Here is a 19,606-nt window from a genome sequence, read left to right as displayed (position 1 = left end):
TTTTGAATGCAAATAACGCGAGGTCGCACTGCAACTGTATCATGTGTCATGTCAGTGAACGCCCACTTGTCTCGCATGTGTTGTCTCTCTTTGGTCAGAGGTCACGCACACAGTGATCCAAAATGGCGGCTTGCGGAGGTGTGTACGCACAGGTAGCGACAAAGATAATGTTATTCTCTCGCCGTTGAAGGTATGCGGGTGCGAAAGATAGTGTGAATTGAAAAGGGCGTGTTCTGTAGGTATTTTTGTCCATTTTGTAGGCGTTTGCTACGGGTAACGCTTTTTATCAGCAATGTATCGTGTTTCTTGCTCACGAATGTGGTGCAGTCAAACAGTCGGCAGCGGCTTTGCTGTCTGCTAGTGTTTGCCGTTAGGGAGCCCCTTGAAAGACGTCGCCGTCGCTAATCGTGTTTGGAATGCTTCGCGCGGATTTTTGTCACGTTCCAAGCAAATAGGACACATTCCCCTGAAAGTGTTGCGAGCCTTTTGCCGCCATGAAGAGGTTTTGTGACGGTGAACAGAAGTAGAAATGGTGTCTGCTTCGGGTCGCGGCATGTTGCTCGACCACTTTGCGCGACAGGAGTATCGCAGACAGTATAGAGAGGGTCGTTGTTTATAATGCATCACTGCCTGCAGGGCATTTCATAGTTTAGTTTTCTGCTTGTGAGCAATGGGAGGTAGACTACATTACAATGAGTGAGAAATGATTGCTCTTGGCAAACGGATCTTTCTCCTCACCCTTCTCAGTTCTTCTTCTTCTTAGTGATAGGTAGCCAACATCAGCATGGTGATGAATCTGCTACGCTTGGGTGATGGTGGTTCAGTTCAGTTCAGTCTCAGTTCAGTTCAGTTCAGTCTCTCTCTCTCTCTTTACTGCATACTTTGCAAAATATTTGGTTCGAGTGTTTTCCCTGATGCTTTTGAATTTGTGGGTGTTGCTCCCTGAAAGCAACACATTTCGTACCAGTTCGGTAGCAATTACTTTGCTTGCAGTTGTAATCCGGTCTTATGCGCACAAACACAGAGCAGAATTCAGATAAGGTCAAATGTATTTTTGGGTCTTAAACTTAGTTAAAGCCCTTGAAGTTAGTTTTGTTACTCTAATCGACTTATGAGCTGGCTCAACGCATCATTTTTTCTTGACATGCTGCTCTGTTTTTACAAAACCTTACTTTAATCAGTTTAAGGTTAACAGTTTTGAGTGGTATTTTTGGCTGCACAGCTGTTTCTTGTTCCTTCCATTCTGGCAAATCCATATTATTTTTTTTATCTGTGTGTGTCTGTGTGCAAATGTGTGGTGTGTGTAAACTAGGGAGTGTGGTTTATGCGATATAAAACAAATTTGTGCAGAATTACGCCGATCACATATGAACGGTAGAACATATTCAAACAAATGAAACCATTGTCTCACACCATCAGCATTCTAAAAGTTTGCAGTTCAAAGAGGAATAAATGACACGATTAGTAGCAAAATAGTTGTGTTTTTGTGTGTGAACCATTTCAACATCCAGCATTAACATGCTCTCTGTGGTTGTGTTTTGTATTGTTCAAGCATTAACATGCCCTCAATGTGTTCTGTTGTTATTTTTTGCCATTTCAACATGACTATTCAGTGACGAGTAACATGGCGAGTAGAACTAGAAACATTTAACTGGTGAGTAGAAATTTTCATCTACTCGTCAAATGCAGAAAAGTTGCAGAAAAAAATGGTTGGTTTGGCTATTAAAGTTTGCTCTCTAGCTAGTACATTTTCAGGATCACTAGCCTTTGGTTAGTGCACCATTTTTTGGACTTTCAGGCTGCTATTCCAGCAGAATTTGTGTCTTGTTTTTTCTGTAATTTGTTTTTTTAGGGTTTCAGCATTTCTGATACAGGATTATTTTGCGCTTTGTGGTTTGTTTTTCACTGTTTTAACTTTTGTGTTCCAGCATTAGCATGCGCTCTGTGGAAAGCGTGACTTCATCGATCACAGACAGTGCGACAGGGAGCATCTTCTCCAGCGTTTCCAGCCTGCCCGTGGGTCACGGCCATTCCAGCGGTGACAGAGATTTCGAGGAGTTGATAGACTTGTCGCTCAGCAACAAAACAGGGCCAGGCATCACAACTACGACCTCCGGTGTGACCTTGTTGGACAATGCCGATGACCTTGTGAACTTTAACAAAGTGGAAGAGGGGTCGGACGAGTCAAGTGCTGTGCCACCGCCAATCATTGCTTTCGAAGAGAACAAGACGATACGACACCCTGATACAGGTAGTGTTTGGGGTAGATTCCTACATTTTGCTGTGTCGTGTACAGTTTCAATCTATCAGGTGGGCTAAAGACAAGAGGGGATAGTTTTGGTCAGGAGTGGAGTACATGCGAAGATGCCAACATGAAACTGCACTGTGCTCTTTATTCTTGTCTGTTGGACGTAAACAACAGAAACCACAGTCGATGAAGGTCCTGAGCGAAAGAGAGTGTGTAACCTCTTTCATTGACAAGATACTCTTGTTTCCCCTCAGCCTTGACCAGTGAGTCGGTTGCCTAATCTGTGAACCCTTCAGTTGTCTTGCTTTGTCAAAAGTTAGTGTCAACTGGTTTTGCTCTGAGTGAACAGTGCAGCTGGCCTCTCTGGCCACAGCCCCAAACAGTACATGGCTGGAGGGAGTGAGAGAGAGGGAGGGGGGGGGGGGGGGGAGGGGTAGCCATCTTGAACACGCGGCCAGTACTGTAACTGACCTTGATACGGATCGATCCAAGGGGGGCAATCTCAGTCATCTCAAAGAGGGAAATCCAAACGCCATCCGCTTTGTTCGATTTTATGGGCTTGGACGATAGAGAAAGCGCCATGTTTATCGGAGCAGGAAACTCTTCCAGAGTGAGGCCCCTTTGTTGATGCATGTCAACATCAGATGTGCGAGACGCGAAATTGTGCCGCTTACGGCACACAAAAAAACTCAGAAAAAATCAATTCTGCGTTCTTGATAGCAATTTCGTCCAGGTTTACTCCAGCTTTTGCTTTTCTTATTTTTCTCTATCGTCCAAGCCCATAAAATCGAACAAAGCGGATTGCGTTTGGATTTCCCTCTTTGAGATGACTGAGATTGCCCCCCTTGGATCGATCCGTATCAAGGTCAGTTACAGTACTGGCCGCGTGTTCAAGATGGAGGGGTAGCTGGCTAAACTCGTGGGGTGTCCCCAGACAAGAAGAAAATAAATTACATGATTATGACATGCAGCTCTATCTGCTGCTATTTATTCAAACTGGTTTTCAAACTTATTCTTGCAAAGCATCTGCACACCTCCTCTGTGCTGTGTTTGTGTGGCTGCTTTCGCGAGTGTGTTCACTGCCTTGAGGATTTATTATATCTCTTCTTTTCAACACTTTTCATACAAATCATTTTTACAGAATGTTTAAAGAAGTATTAGGAGTTTATTGTTATTGTTTAGTAGCCACAAGAAGTGATTAGCATAGACTCAATCCTGTTGTTTGTGTGTCTCTGTGTGAGTGTATGGGGGAGGTGTGGTCACCCCTCCCGTGACCGGACACCGTGTCCCTTCATGAGAGGGACTGCTGTAAGTTAACTTACTTTTATTACACTTTCTTATAAATTTGACATTTTTGAAACATCTTTTGTGCTGTTGCAGACCTCCTGTCATGACGACACTTCACAGCAGGCTACGTCAGTAGTGACATTGTGACAGTGACACTTGCGCAGTGACAGTGCAGTAGGGTGGAATCGCTTCGCTGGCTATGGCTTCACTTTCTGGAGAAGCTATGGAGACAGTTGCCTCCCAGAGGGAACTGTCTTTACCCTCTGCTGCTGGTGACTCCAGCGATACAGGCGGAGCCATGCAGAAGGTCGGCGAAACTGATTCCGTTTCCTCGACACGCGATGGGGGGAACAGCAACAACAGTGCTTCTGTGGGACTTTCTTCTTCTTCTGTGCCACCTGGAATAGGTAGAAACAATGTGGTCAGCGATGAACGAGACCGGACGAGGGATAGAAAGGACAGTAGAGACAGAGGGTCCCGTCCCTTGACCGGTGCCAAGAACAAGGAGCAGGCGTTGTGGTGCAGGCTGGAGAGCATAATGACTGCCAAGCAGTCGCATGTGCAGCAAGTTCTGGAGGATTTTGGCATCGCCGCCGACGTCCCTCCGACCTCCGACCCTCTGGAGGAACAAGTGTGGCGGGTCGTAGAAGGGGAGCTCAGTCTGCAGGAAGCTGCAGACCTTGTCTAGTCTTTTTGTTTCCCCTGTGGTGTATTTTTTGTTTTTTCTAAAGATGCATAACATTTTGAGGGGGGTAAGTGTGAACAAAAAAATGTACAAAAATATGGTGGTAAGTAGTTTTTATCATACATGGAAAAGAAGAAAAAAAGGTAATTTTTTTGCCAACATGTTTTCTTTGATAACGGAAACTATATAGAAAGAAAGAAAGGGGTTTTGAGAAGAAGTCCATTTTTGTTGTGCCGTTTCAAACATTGCCAAGCTTTTGGAACCAAGTAAAAGTTCTATTTACAAGTCCTTTTTGTGATCTGCATCATTCGGTTTATGGTCATATCACTTTCTACCATATTTATAAAAAAAATTCTTACAGCAGGCTTTGCAAGTGTTACACTGACATCTAGAGAACTTTTTTTTAGATCCTTTGATTAAAACAGAAAGAGAAGCAAAGACAGCTTGTTTATGACCAGTTGCATTTTCCTTCTTTTGTGCCAAAAAACTCTGTGGAATAGAATTAGAATATAATAATTTATTTCCAGCAGCTTTTCTCGCATGATGTACAGGTTTGCAGCTGATGGTTCAGTTGAATAGGTTTGCGTATGTTTCAGTGAAACTGGTACGTTGTTGTAGTCATTGTTTGCTGGAACCGGAGCGCAGACATTGCCATCGTTGTACCATAGAGTTTGTGAAGGTAGCTTGGTGATGGGTTGACATGGCTTGTTTTGACACCATGTTTGTGTGGAGGCTGTATAAGAAAGAACTGGACCTTGAAATAACTAGCTCTGCAGCAATCAACAGATACGCTATCAGATGAAAAGGATTTTTAGTCTACAGTAACTGTCTGAGAAATGAGCTCTTTGATACTAAACATATTTGAGTTTTGGACCTTTGAAGAACCATCATAGTTTTGAATTTTCCATTGTCACTGTGGGTAACCTGCGAAAGGTCTGTAATTTTGTGTGTTTGCTGCTACGTATTTCACTTAACCTGGTTCCTGTGGAATTTAATGAATGAAATGAAGTATCAGTATGTCCATAGCTCGATCCTCAACTGAAGTGGAGCATTGAAGAAAACTCCTTTTTCTACGTCAACTTTGAACTGACTTGATATGACATTGAAGAATACCTGCACCTAGATATTGCTGAAGAGGAAGTTGTTCCGGTGTTGATCTCCACACTGATATGCGTGTTTACCGTGAGAATTGTGGTGAGAATGTCGCCAAGTTGTTGGGATGCGAGCCTTGTGAACCAGTCTTCTGCTCTAACATGAAACAGGGGAACCTATTTCAGTTTCAGCGACCTGCGTTTAAACTAAAGAGACATTCAAGGGTTTTTAATGATATAATATAATGAACCGTCAAGATCAGAAACGGGTCAGTTCTGCTCCCTGGTGTTTAGCTTGAGCTAGCCAATTCTTCAGTTTCAGTTAACCGTGTTTGATTGCGCATTCAAGAGACACTGAGGATATAATTAAAATTTGATTGTAAAGATCTTAATCTCATAATGTAAAGATCTTAATCTCCTAACCCGCCGTTTGGTTTGGGCAGGTAACTTGCGTCAATTTCATTGGCCTGTGTTTAAATGGGCATTTAAGGCATGCTAGAAATGAAAATAGAATTGTGAAAATGAGAAAGTTGTTCCTGACTGTGTAGAGTAGGGAACTTTTCAGTTTCAGTGCTTGTGTCTAAATGGGCATTCAAGGAATGGGGAGAGTGTAATTATAAATTGTGTAATTGAATTGTAAACATGAGAAATTGGTTCCCTGTTGCATGCGTTGAGCATGGGACTATTCCAGTTGATGACAGTGGAGTGGATGGATAGCGCTGTGTTGTCATGGAGACCGGGTCGCTGCTGTCATTGTGATGTGGGTGTTAGTGACGCTGTGTATGCAATGTGGCTTTGCTGTGATCAGTGTGAGCACTGCGCTGTCTGCAGACTCTCTTTTTTCAGCCCCAAGCGCTTTTGGGTAGCGCCTGCAGAGAGAGTGAGAGAGAGGAGCATGAATGGTATTGTACGTACAAATTGTGAGCAAGTGCTAATTTTGTGGGGCATTTTTTGGAATACAGTGCTGGTTGTAGACATTTGTACCGGTAACTTTACTTATACCAGCGCTTTTTGATGAGATTATGGACTTTGTGGTAGATGTAATTACCTTGAAAAGAAAGGGTATGAATTTTCTGTTTCACAGAAGTTGGCGTAAGAAAAAGAGAAAAGTGAAAAATACAATAAACACAACTGTGGAGTATTGAAGCCTGTTGAACCGTAAGCTGTATGTACTTGTAAACAGGGGAGACAACACCTCACTTTGTGACTTGTGATCTGGTATATTATCAAGTGGAGTAATTTTAAGTACGTTTATAACATCTCCCCCACCCCCCTCCCCCCAAACCTTATTGTGGGATGGAAGTCCTGGATGAGTCAGTTTCACCAATGACCATTCCCCTATGTCCCAACACATACATATTTCGACTTTCCACGGTCAAGGTTGTTTTGTTTGTTGTCTTCAAGGTGCTTATATTATGTATAATGACAAAAGGAAATCGATTTTGAAGACGATGACACTGAACGCAGATTATGACGCGTTATTTTGTGTCAAAATATTTATTTTCCCCCTTACCCTTGACAGTGAGATTAAGTGTTGCAACTTTTGAACACGCTGTTTGAAAGTATGAAAATAAAACATAAAAAAAGCAAGCCACAAAAGCTTGCACAGTGACCAGTCAGTCAGTGTGATATTAGTAATATGAGTGTGTGATGTGCTATTATTTGGTTATGCATTTTATTTTTACGTGATGTAAGATGACTGTGCACCGTATTCTGATAGCCTTTGCCTTAAAACACTTAACGTAGTTAGATCTTAAACTCAAATTTCGTAGCTCAATTCTTTTGTACTGCGACGTTTTCTAATTTTTCACCTGCCTTACTATGGACTTGTTTTCTTTCCTGATTTTCTTGGCACTGAAAGATTATTTTACATTCTGTTCTGATCTCTGAGGCTATCTTTGTGTCGTTATATTCATTGTAAGTGAATATGACTTTGGCTGTGGTCTTTGTCCTTCAGAGTCTAGTGCTAATACTATTTTTTTTTCTGATTTATGTGAAACTGCGTTGAACATTCAAAGAAAAATGTTATCTGTTTATGTATAACACTGAAGAAATAAACTTGCTTACTTCAGAAGTAAACCTTCAAATCTCTTATGTATGGCAATTGTTGAATGTGAAATCTGTGTTACTTTTATTTGGTTGCAATTTGTTGCCTTTTTTATGTTTTGAGTGTCAGGCTTGTTGTGTGATGTAAAGTTTTGACATTTTGGTTACTGTGTTGATTTTCCATGTATTTTGTTTTCAGTTCAGTTTACTTGTGGAGAGTGAGTGTGTGGGATTAGTGCTTTTGTGAACAAGAAAAAATTAACAAGTGGCTCTATCCCATCTCCACTCCTTTCCCCGTCGCGATATAACCTTCGTGGTTGAAAACGCTGTTAAACACCAAATAAAGAAAGAAAGTGAGTGTGTGGGAGGGTGAGCATGGGTGCCCTGGAAAGAGATTGAAGTTGTGAATTTGTTAACACCCTTATACCCCCTCCCGCCCCCCACTCCCCCCCCCCCCCCTCCCACCCCACCACTTTATTCAGCACGGTGAATACAGACCTGGGAACCCATACAATTTCGCCGTATTTTGTACGCATGATTGTCGAGAATACGATCAGTACGGTCAGTGGAAAAAAAATACGACCAGAAACATTCCTAGACTAATAATAATAATAATAATAATAATAATAAGAACATTTATATAGCGCTAAATCAAAAACTTTCGTTAAAAAGGCTTGCTCTAAGCGCTTGACATCTAAACTAAAACGTCATTCACACTCTTTACAATGATGTACAAGAACTTCATGTCACACTCTTTCATTCAGTATAGCACCATTCACACAGTTGTTATTCTATACAAGACAATAAGTTAGTTAGACTACTTTTCTTCACAAGCCCATCTCGAAGCCAATCCATTATTTTGACACATGATTACAGTTTTTGTCAGTAAACATTGAAAAAAAGCATTTTTGACTCACATGCGAAGCAAAAGTGAGTCTATGTACTCACCCGAGTCGTCCGTCCGTCCGTCCGTCCGTCCGTCCGTCCGTCCGGACGTCCGTCCGGCCGTCCGGAAAACTTTAACGTTGGATATTTCTTGGACACTATTCAGTCTATTAGTACCAAATTTGGCAAGATGGTGTATGATGACAAGGCCCCAAAAAACATACATAGCATCTTGACCTTGCTTCAAGGTCAAGGTCGCAGGGGCCATAAATGTTGTCTAAAAAACAGCTATTTTTCACATTTTTCACATTTTCTCTGAAGTTTTTGAGATTCAATACCTCACCTATATATGATATATAGGGCAAAGTAAGCCCCATCTTTTGATACCAGTTTGGTTTACCTTGCTTCAAGGTCAAGGTCACAGGAGCTCTTCAAAGTTGGATTGTATACATATTTTGAAGTGACCTTGACCCTGAACTATGGAAGATAACTGTTTCAAACTTAAAAATTATGTGGGGCACATGTTATGCTTTCATCATGAGACAAATTTGGTCACATATGATCAAGGTCAAGGTCTCTTTGACCCTTATGAAATGTGACCAAAATAAGGTAGTGAACCACTAAAAGTGACCATATCTCATGGTAGAAAGAGCCAATAAGCACCATTGTACTTCCTATGTCTTGAATTAACAGCTTTGTGTTGCATGACCTTGGATGACCTTGACCTTGGGTCAAGGTCACATGTATTTTGGTAGGAAAAATGTGTAAAGCAGTTCTTAGTGTATGATGTCATTGCTAGGTTTAGGTCAAGCATGTGAGTCGTATGGGCTTTGCCCTTCTTGTTTTTAAATGTATAGGTAAACTTAATTAATGGTGTGACGGACGCGTGTGAAGCATGCTTTAATCATGGATGTTCGTATGCTGTGTGGAGTACGCTCATTTTTCTGAAAATACACCAAGTTTGTTTGAGAATATGTGCAAAACAGGGGTTCCCAGGTCTGTGAATAACAATGATTTCTTCCTTGGAAGTGATGGAATGAAGAAGGGGAATGTTGCATGGGGGCAGTCTCTGAATTGTCTCCTGTCCGCCCAGCGACCTTCCCCTTGACCCTGCTTGTGACCTCGATGTTTTTTGCCCCCGCAAGGGGTACGGTACTCTCTAAGCACCCAAAATCTCAGAGAGATAACTGGCGGAAACCTTCCTATTGTAGTCTCCTGTATGACGGCTTACTAGTGCCAAAACCTCATAATTGTAATTATCAAGGGAAAATTACTAATTTTCCCTTGATAATTACCATTTTCATGTGTTAATTACTAATTTTCCCCGCAAAATTACTAATTTTTCCGGAAAAATTACTAACTTTCACCTGTTAATTACTAATTTTTAGTTTTGGCTCACTTCCTGACGGATTGCTAGTGCCGAAACTATAAATTAGTAATTTTCCTGTGAAAATTAGTAACTAACAGATGAAAACAGTAACTGACAGCGTTAATTAGTAATTATCACGTGATAATGGGTAACACCAGGTTTTGGCACAAGTAAGCCGTTTTTTGCCCCCGCAAGGGGCACGCACCCAAAACCTCAGAGAAATAACTGGCGGAAACCTTCCTATAGGAAGATTGCAATAGATTGCAACCAGTCTTCCTTGCAAGCAAGGGGGTTTATAATACAAGTTAATGGGAGCAGTGCTCTTGCATATAATTATATAATTTCTCTATCAAGATATGAAGTCCCGCAGTGGGGCACTGCGGTTATGAAATTAAAAGCCCCTCCTGTTTTTGGAACCGCAGGAGCTTTCTAGTTTGCTGTTAGGTAGATTTTTGGTTCCTCTTTCCTGTCATGCTCTCTTTTTCTTCATGAATTCTTTTCTTTTTTCTGCCTTCTTGCTCATTCACCTGTATTTTTTCCAAAAATCTCTTCTCTTGCCGCTTGTCTCGCGATTCATGTATAGTTTAATCTGTTAGTGTTCTGATGTAAGTCCAGCAGTAGATAGGTTAAGCCTATTTTAACATACTGGAAACTGGTAATCTTCCAGTAGGTATTAATTTAGTTTTACTAAAGCCTGCTGGGACACAAGTAATGGGTTAGTGCATTTGTAAACAGGAATCACTTGACAAGTGGCCCCCTTCATCCCCCCCTTCCTCGTCCTGATATGGCTCTGCGTAGTCGGCTGGACGTTAAGCAACAAATAAACAAACAAACAAACAAACAAGATATGAAGAAAGTTTCAGATTTAGGAGAAATGAAAATAGAAATAGCTTTTCATCAAGTATCAGGCATGGGAATTGTCCGCCGAATGGCGGATTTCCGCCGAATTTTTTTTTTGTTCCGCCGAAAATGCAAAAGTGTCCGCCGAAAAAATAAAGGGGGGAGGCACACAAAAAAAGCACTGGTTACTTTGGCCTTTGCGCAAAAGCCCGCGAAAACTTTCCGTACTTTGTTCACGCACTGCTACCGCCCGCCTCAGTTATTGAACTATTATGTTTGAAAGTAAACCAGATTGCACAGATTGTGTTACAAGTTACATTTTCCTGTTTGTCTCAACAGATAAATTTTTTTACAAATTTAAACCATATATAATACATGTAAGCAAAATTTGGTACATTTTTGTACTAAAAACTCTGATTCTAAAAACAGAATTTAATGGCAAACTTGGAGCTCAGATGACACCAGATTGCACCATCTGGGTTCTTTGGAGAAAAAAAATTTCCGGGGGGGCATGCCCCCGGACCCCCCTAGTAAGGCTAGGCGCTTCGCGCCGTCGACTTGACGCTTCGCGTCTTCAGTTATAAATTTTCCGCCTTTTTTACAATTTTCAATTCCCATGCCTGAGTATGTCTCAATGTTGGGAAGCCGTCTCATGAATGTTATCATACTTTAATTGCCAATGTTCTGCTTGAATTGATTTTTTTTTTTAACTCTCTACCTCTGAAAATTATTGTATTTGGTATTTTACACCACAAGCTCTTTCAGCTGAAAATGTGTGACGAATCTACTATTCATGTATCTTCGTTGTAACTTTATGTAAGCCATATTACTGTAAGATCTATACACCGATCAGTCATATTACAAGTGTACTCATAAAAGTACCAATGGGTTAAGAAACACTGATAAATCATAAGTATACTGTATATTTGCATACAATTATATTTATATACCGCCTGGTAGAGATACAGAGTAGAGCTTTATACTACTGTGTTAAACACTTTACTCGCTCTCATAATCAGTGTGTTATTGAAATACTGTAAAACAAAAATAGATTGATGGTAGTATGAGCATCACATTTGACAGTACATTATAGAAAGTGAACTTCACAGAAACCCATAAGGAAGAGAGAATTAATACCATTTTGTACTAAAAACTGATTGAAAGGCATTCAGAATTTCTGAAAGTTTCGTTTTTCATTACCGGTATGGGGTTTTTTTAAAAATTCATCAGGATTTTTATTTTTGCGAGTGTTCAGCGTAGACGACTAAGGTGTAAGGGAAAGAACTCGTTCAAAACTGTCTGTACATATTTAGCTCCCTTGCCCCGTAACGCTCTATAGTTCTCTTCTTTACACAAATGATTAGGAGGGTTGGGGATATGTGAAGAAAAGGAGAAACCTTGAACCCCAAACCTATTGAAGCACGGAAAAAACAAGATTATGTAAAATAAAAAATTTAAAAAAATCTTGCCCTCTTTCTTCAAATGAAATGCCAAGTCAGTGTCTGCCAGGGGGGAATTACTTTTTATACGCGCCTGAATTAAACCACTTTACAGGCACTGCACGAAATGTTCACCATCAATAAAAATGATAAAGCTTGTATCTTGAGTGTGGATTTATGCAGTCATGCGCAACTTAACGAACAATCGCATTGCGCTCAGACGGCTTAATAATATGACAAAAGCGAGTGCAGGGGATACATACAACAACTGTTGCAGTTTGCCTTTTTTCAGTTTGGGAATAAACGAAGTAGCATTAAATATGGCATAATCGCTTTCTGTTTAGCATGACAAGAGGATGGGGGAGATAAACTAGCATTAAACTGACACTATCGCCTTTTCTGTTTAGCATGACAAGCGTTATATGGATGCTTGTTTGCGAGAAATATGCATAAAACCTGTCGGTACAACTTGGGAGTTTTGCTGGCTCGCAACCAAAGGAAAACATTGATGGCATGTAGACAATAAAATTAATCTTATGCGGTATTTATATTCTAAAGAAGAAAGTAAATGTATCACCATGGATTTTGTTCTCACCTTAGCCATTGGTGTTCGGATTCCATTTTGGTATATATATATTTTAATAATTAGTATAATTATCCCAATATCAACATCAGGATTTTAGTGTCATAGAAGAATATAACCAGTGACCAAGACAAGCAATAAAGTTCAGTAACCGAGTATAAGCCCCGAGTATATGTGTGTATAACTGTATTCTACCCCGTATTGTGACGAGAGAGTTGTGAGATAAACAGTTATTTTTGTTTTGTGTCTGGAGCATAGCGTACTCTGAGATCGCCATGGTCTGGAGTGAAATAAAGACGAGAGACAGTGGCTGTGCCTTGCCTTGGTTGGTATTGGAGTGAAATAAAGACGAGAGACAGTGGCTGTGCCTTGCCTTGGTTGGTATTGGAGTGAAATAAAGACGAGAGACAGTGGCTGTGCCTTGCCTTGGTTGGTATACAAGGCTGTGGTTTGCATGTCTGTGTACTGTGACGATTATATTTTTATTTTATTATATTGGTGTTGAGTCTTATGTGTGACGAGCATTCGTTCACTATATTTCAGTTGTAGACTAAAACAAATGTTGTTCGTTCAGAATCAGAGTATTTTCTGTCGACCTCTCTCGTTCACTGTTCTGCTCGTTCTGTCCAATCTCACTCACACACGCATTCACACTGTCCACTGACAAAGTCAACGGTCACGGTCATAACTCGCACGCGACATCGCTCTCAGTTACTCACGTAAGCAACCGTTCATACACACACGCACACGCACTCACACACAGGGAAACTAAAAAACACAGAACATCTTTTTGTGTGTCTTTTTGGCACAGTTTTGCATTTTCCGTTAAGTGTATACATTTGACATTTAAAACAAATGAGATCGTAAACTGTTCCTGATCTTTTACCTTCAAGAGCTTTTTAGAAACTTCCTGGTCTGAAGCCCGGAGACAATATACTCTTCACAAAAAGTTAAGGACGACTTTTGTAAACACATGCCATACAGAAATGACAAGGTTAAATGATTTAATTGTTTCTGTGTTGTTTTATTGAAGAACTGAGGACTGTCTCCAGAAAATGTCACGTCAAACATGCCAGCGAAAACAACGCTAGTGCTTATTAATCTAGACAACCCTCTGATTTCAAATTCACAACTGTAGTATTTCTTACAACAAAAAACTGCAGAAATCTGATCCCAGCAGCGATCACTAGTTAATCGCCCACTAATCGGTAGTGCGATGTCCTACGACGTCAGGTGATCTCTTCCCGCGGACCATCACAGAGCCCCCACTAAACGATTTCGTTCCACATTAGTGTAGAACACCGCCATCTGCAAAGCGAGTCTACGGTGCTTCCAGACTGATGCGTAACCACCTCACAAGTCATGTTCAGTGCACCAGGCTCGGTGGGCAGCTGGATGGTCGGCAGTCAATGTTGTTTTGCGGGCTTGGCGTCTTTCACTGAAGTTGAAAGCGGGTAAGCCGTTTGTAACACTTTGATTCATTACAACAGTGTGTGGTGGCAGCTCATTGTCGATGCCTGCTGCCTTTTCAGTGACCTTTTTTTGCTGCATGACCTTCATTTGGATGAAGCGTTCCTTCATTGTTGTGGTGACTGTAGGCCGACCATAACATTGTCGTAACTGTACTCTGCCAATTGCTTGAAGCCATTCCTGTCATACATTCCTTCAGTCCGATGTTGTTGAAGTGAGACACTGCAACACTCTGAACCACTTGCCTGGCAGGAACAACATCCTTTAGCCATCAAACTGCCCTTGCCTTATCCAAGTCGCTCCGTTTTCGTGATAGGGGCATGTTGTTTTATTGCATTATTTTGTCAGTGTGCCATTTTACAAACACAAATTTGTAGGCGCATTTCGTGGCTGGAATCATGTTGTAGCACGTGCATTACGGTACTGGTTTTTGTCTTGCACCGATTTCATAGAACTTTGAAAACTGCCCCCTTTTGAAAGAAAACCTCACTTTTTCCGCCTGTTTAGCAAGACACAGTAACACTGCCTGCCAAAAATGTTCCTCTGGCAAGACTCACTGCCCTTTTGTTAATTCAAAAAAGTCACGTTTCAATCAAAATGTTAAACCCTTGATTTTTGGCGAATATTTGAAAGGTTGTGAACATTTCATGACCGGTCCTTAACCTTTTTTGAAGAGTATATATATACATGTATGTCAGCAGTATATAGGTTTCCAGACGGGAGGATGACAGAAAAAAAATCGGGTCACCGCGACAGCAAAGGCTGCACATCTCAGGAAACGGTCAGACTCCAACTGTCGCCTTGCAAAAGCCGAGAGACGAGGGGAAAGGCAGTCAGTGTATGTATATATATGTAAAGAAACCCTATTTTCGTAAAAACGATCTTGTCATCATTTACACGCATTTCTATGCATAATTTACTAGCTTGGTGGCAAACAAAAAGCCGATCAGATTCTTTGTTTAATCAGTAGAACCATCGCAGTTAAACGAATCGTGTTTCCGAAGACATACCAAACCTCAACTGCTTGTTGTGGTGAGTTGGACCTTTTTGATGAATATTAATATCTAAACAAATCAATTCATAATTAATTCATATATATAAAATTCGGACTGTGCACAGAAAGCTCACAGGCCGTTCAATTTGGTATTAGACCAAGTGGAGGGCTGGTCTTATCCCATGTAACAGCCAAGGGGTTGATATTAGACCAAGTGGAGGGGTGGTCTTATCCCATGTGACAGCCAAGGGGTTGATATTTGGTATTAGACCAAGTGGAGGGGTGGTCTTATCCCATGTAACAGCCAAGGGGTTGATATTTGGTATTAGACCAAGTGGAGGGGTGGTCTTATCCCATGTAACAGCCAAGGGGTTGATATTTGGTATTAGACCAAGTGGAGGGGTGGTCTTATCCCATGTGACAGCCAAGGGGTTGATATTTGGCATTAGACCAAGTGGAGGGGTGGTCTTATCCCATGTAACAGCCAAGGGGTTGATATTTGGTATTAGACCAAGTGGAGGGGTGGTCTTATCCCATGTAACAGCCAAGGGGTTGATGTTTGGTATTAGACAAAGTGGAGGGATGGTCTTATCCCATTTAACAGCCAAGGGGTTGATATTTGGTATTAGACCAAGTGGAGGGGTGGTCTTATCCCATGTAACAGCCAAGGGGTTGATATTTGGTATGAGACCAAGTGGAGGGGTGGTCTTATCCCATGTAACAGCCAAGGGGTTGATATTTGGTATTAGACCAAGTGGAGGGGTGGTCTTATCCCATGTAACAGCCAAGGGGTTGATATTTGGTATGAGACCAAGTGGAGGGATGGTCTTATCCCATGTAACAGCCAAGGGGTTGATATTTGGAGACCAAGTGGAGGGGTGGTCTTATCCCATGTGACAGCCAAGGGGTTGATATTTGGTATTAGACCAAGTGGAGGGGTGGTCTTATCCCATGTGACAGCCAAGGGGTTGATATTTGGTATTAGACCAAGTGGAGGGGTGGTCTTATCCCATGTGACAGCCAAGGGGTTGATATTTGGTATTAGACCAAGTGGAGGGGTGGTCTTATCCCATGTGACAGCCAAGGGGTTGATATTTGGCATTAGACCAAGTGGAGGGGTGGTCTTATCCCATGTGACAGCCAAGGGGTTGATATTTGGCATTAGACCAAGTGGAGGGGTGGTCTTATCCCATGTGACAGCCAAGGGGTTGATATTTGGCATTAGACCAAGTGGAGGGGTGGTCTTATCCAATGTGACAGCCAAGGGGTTGATATTTGGCATTAGACCAAGTGGAGGGGTGGTCTTATCCCATGTAACAGCCAAGGGGTTGATATTTGGTATTAGACCAAGTGGATGGGTGGTCTTATCCCATGTAACAGCCAAGGGGTTGATATTTGGTATTAGACCAAGTGGAGGGGTGGTCTTATCCCATGTAACAGCCAAGGGGTTGATATTTGGTATTAGACCAAGTGGAGGGGTGGTCTTATCCCATGTAACAGCCAAGGGGTTGATATTAGACCAAGTGGAGGGGTGGTCTTATCCCATGTAACAGCCAAGGGGTTGATATTTGGTATTAGACCAAGTGGAGGGCTGGTCTTATCCCATGTAAAAGAAAGGCCAGATCTGAGGCGGCGAACCGAACAGAGTGTTGCCTGTGTCCCTTTCCTAGCGGAAATGTAATCCTATAGTCCCGACCGGGTTCAAGATTGATTGAATCAAATGTGAACAATACAGTGCCGCCTCAACTTTTGTGAAAAGCCGGATTTGGTATCGTAAACATGAAAAAAAGCTCTTAAGGATCGATGTCATCTGGAAGAATTCACATGTAAAGTTTATGTCGAGTAGGTTTTTTTAATCACTCTACGCACGCACACACACACACACACACACACACACACACACACACACACACACACACACACACACACACACACACACACATATACACACACGCGTCTCAATTCCCTGTCTATCGGAACACATTTATTTAAGTTGATGAAATTAAAAAGGGCTGCAAAATTTACCTTTACTGACCGAACAAGTATGATGACAAGATTGCTTCAAGTTTTGAAAGACAGGTGACGGACCTGAGCAATGTCTTGCACTATTGCTGTATTTAAAAACATTCAGGGAGGTTCAAAGTAAAATAAAACGCGTATTTGAACATTTTATGATTTGTAGTTGTTTGGCCCTGTCACACGACCGTTTTAAAGCCTGCGTATGCCGACGTATGAGACATTTGAATAAGTACGCTGGCGTACGTCGAATACGTTATGGGTACGTTTTGTATACGTTTAGAGGACGCTGAAGCACGCTGGCATACGTCGTAGTACGCTGAGCACGCAGCAAAGTTTTGTGCATGCACAAAAATTCTCGACGTATGGTCAGCGTACTACGACGTATGCCAGCGTGCTTCAGCGTCCTCTTAACGTATACAAAACGTACCCATAACGTATTCGACGTACGCCAGCGTACTTATTCAAATGTCCCATACGTCGGCATACGCAGGCTTTAAAACGGTCGTGTGACAGGGCCATAAGACTCGAGAAAAAAAATTCTTACCTTTGATCTAATTCAGTTTAGCATTTTGAGAGGTTTCCTGCCGCGTCAGATTATCGTCGCCACAGTTAATACTCTTTCTGACGACTTGAAGCTGTCCAAGTTACTACTCAGACGCATTACGCACGTGGTTTTACGAGTTAAGCTCAATTTACGGTTCTTACCGTGAAAACTTGAATCTTATTTAGTTCGACTCCTTTTTTTCAGATCTTGCCTGGCTTCTACATCGTATAAGACCATCCCTCCACTTGGAAACATACCAACAATGAACATCCTGACTGCATCCTGCGCAGAGTGGGATGTTTTAGTTGAATAAATTGATTTTGCAGATTGACAAAATGAGTTAGTGTCAGTTAAAAATTAATTCATGAAAAAATCCTACAAGTAGTCATGATGTTGAATCTGTGGTATGAGTCCAAGAGGGGGGCTGGTCTCAACCCGTGTTACAGCCTGGCCACATCTGAGATGGTGGGATGACCTGTCTTCACGAGGAGGACTGTACCTTTACACCACTGACGACGGGCGCAGTGGCCTAGTCAGTGGATAAGACATCGGCCTCCTAATCGGAAGGTCGTGAGTTCAAATCCCGGCCGCGGCCGCCTGGTGGGTTAAGTGTGGAGATTTTTCTGATCTCCCAGGTCAACTATGTGCAGACCTGCTAATGCCTTATTCCCCTTCGTGTGTACACGCAAGCCCAAGACCAAGTGCGCACGGAAAAGATCCTGTAATCCATGTCAGAGTTCGGTGGATTAGAGAAACCCGAACATACCCAGCATGCTTCCCCCGAAAACGGCGTATGGCTGCCTGAATGGCGGGGTGAAAACGGTCATACACGTAAAATCCCACTCGTTGGTAAAACATGAGTAAAAATGGGAGTTTCAACCCACGAAGGAAGAAGGAGAAGAAGAAGACGCCGTCATTGACGCGGGACGTCTTTTTACGTACCGGACACGTGTACGCCAGATTTGATAACCAGCAGCTGGCGAGCATCTGATGCAAGGATGGTGTTACAACAAGGACAAGGATAACTACTTTATTGTCTGTCTTTAAAGAAATGTGTCTTAAGGCTCTTCAGCGGCAAAAGAGAAATACGTCATCTAGGGATGTCATTGGCGTCGGCAGATCGCCAAGACAACAACAACAACAACAACAACAACACAACAAATCGCCGTCAATTTTTCATTTAAACAAATTTATCGAATTTGTTTGACGTTGGGAAAAAGCAGACGCCAAACACTGCTTTACATTCTAGAAAATTGCCGAAACTGTTATTACCAATTCGGCAAAAGTTTGCCGAAGAAAAAAAAAAAGCCCAGCAGCAACATCCTTGATCATGATTAAATGTCGATGTTACAACTGACATGTCAGTGATCTATTTGTTTTAGCCTCGACGCTACTTGTTTCATCAGTGGTAGGAGCTTAGCATTCTTCATCGTTACACCCTATAAGACCACACGTCCAAACTGACTCGCCTTTTTGTTTGTTTGTTTGCTTAACGCCCAGCCGACCACGAAGGGCTAATCAGGGCGGTGCTGCTTTGACATATAACGTGCGCCACACACAAGACAGAAGTCGCAGCACAGGCTTCATGTCTCACCCAGTCACATTATTCTGACACCGGACCAACCAGTCCTAGCACTAAGCCCATAATGCCAGACGCCAGGCGGAGCAGCCGCTAGACTCACCCATTCACATTATTCTGACACCGGACCAACCAGCCCTAGCACTAACCCCATAATGCCAGACGCCAGGCGGAGCAGCCACTAGACTCACCCAGTCACATTATTCTGACACCGGACCAACCAGCCCTAGCACTAACCCTATAATGCCAGACGCCAGGCGGAGCAGCCACTAGACTCACCCAGTCACATTATTCTGACACCGGACCAACCAGTCCTAGCACTAACCCCATAATGCCAGACGCCAGGCGGAGCAGCCACTAGACTCACCCAGTCACATTATTCTGACACCGGACCAACCAGTCCTGGCACAAACCCCATAATGCCAGACGCCAGGCGGAGCAGCCACTAGACTCACCCAGTCACATTATTCTGACACCGGACCAACCAGTCCTAGCACTAACCCCATAATGCCAGACGCCAGGCGGAG

The 19,606-nt window shown here is 42.3% G+C and overlaps 1 protein-coding gene across 15 annotated transcripts in view; it reads left to right on the top strand.

The window, feature by feature from the left end:
* The window catches only part of LOC138963087 (ensconsin-like), a 109,170-nt gene extending 101,650 nt beyond the window's left edge, over nt 1–7,520 (top strand). For all 15 annotated transcript variants that reach the window (XM_070335093.1, XM_070335098.1, XM_070335096.1 and 12 more), the window contains 2 exons: nt 1,929–2,251; nt 3,629–7,520. In XM_070335093.1, coding sequence (XP_070191194.1) covers nt 1,929–2,251; nt 3,629–3,642 — 337 coding nt within the window. In that variant the 3' untranslated portion in view covers nt 3,643–7,520. The remainder of the gene's footprint in view (nt 1–1,928; nt 2,252–3,628) is intronic.
* The last annotated feature ends 12,086 nt before the right edge of the window (nt 7,521–19,606 follow it).

Source organism: Littorina saxatilis, linkage group LG3 (assembly GCF_037325665.1).
Source record: "Littorina saxatilis isolate snail1 linkage group LG3, US_GU_Lsax_2.0, whole genome shotgun sequence".
Lineage (NCBI taxonomy): Eukaryota > Metazoa > Mollusca > Gastropoda > Littorinimorpha > Littorinidae > Littorina > Littorina saxatilis.
This window is presented reverse-complemented; position numbering and strand designations above follow the sequence as displayed.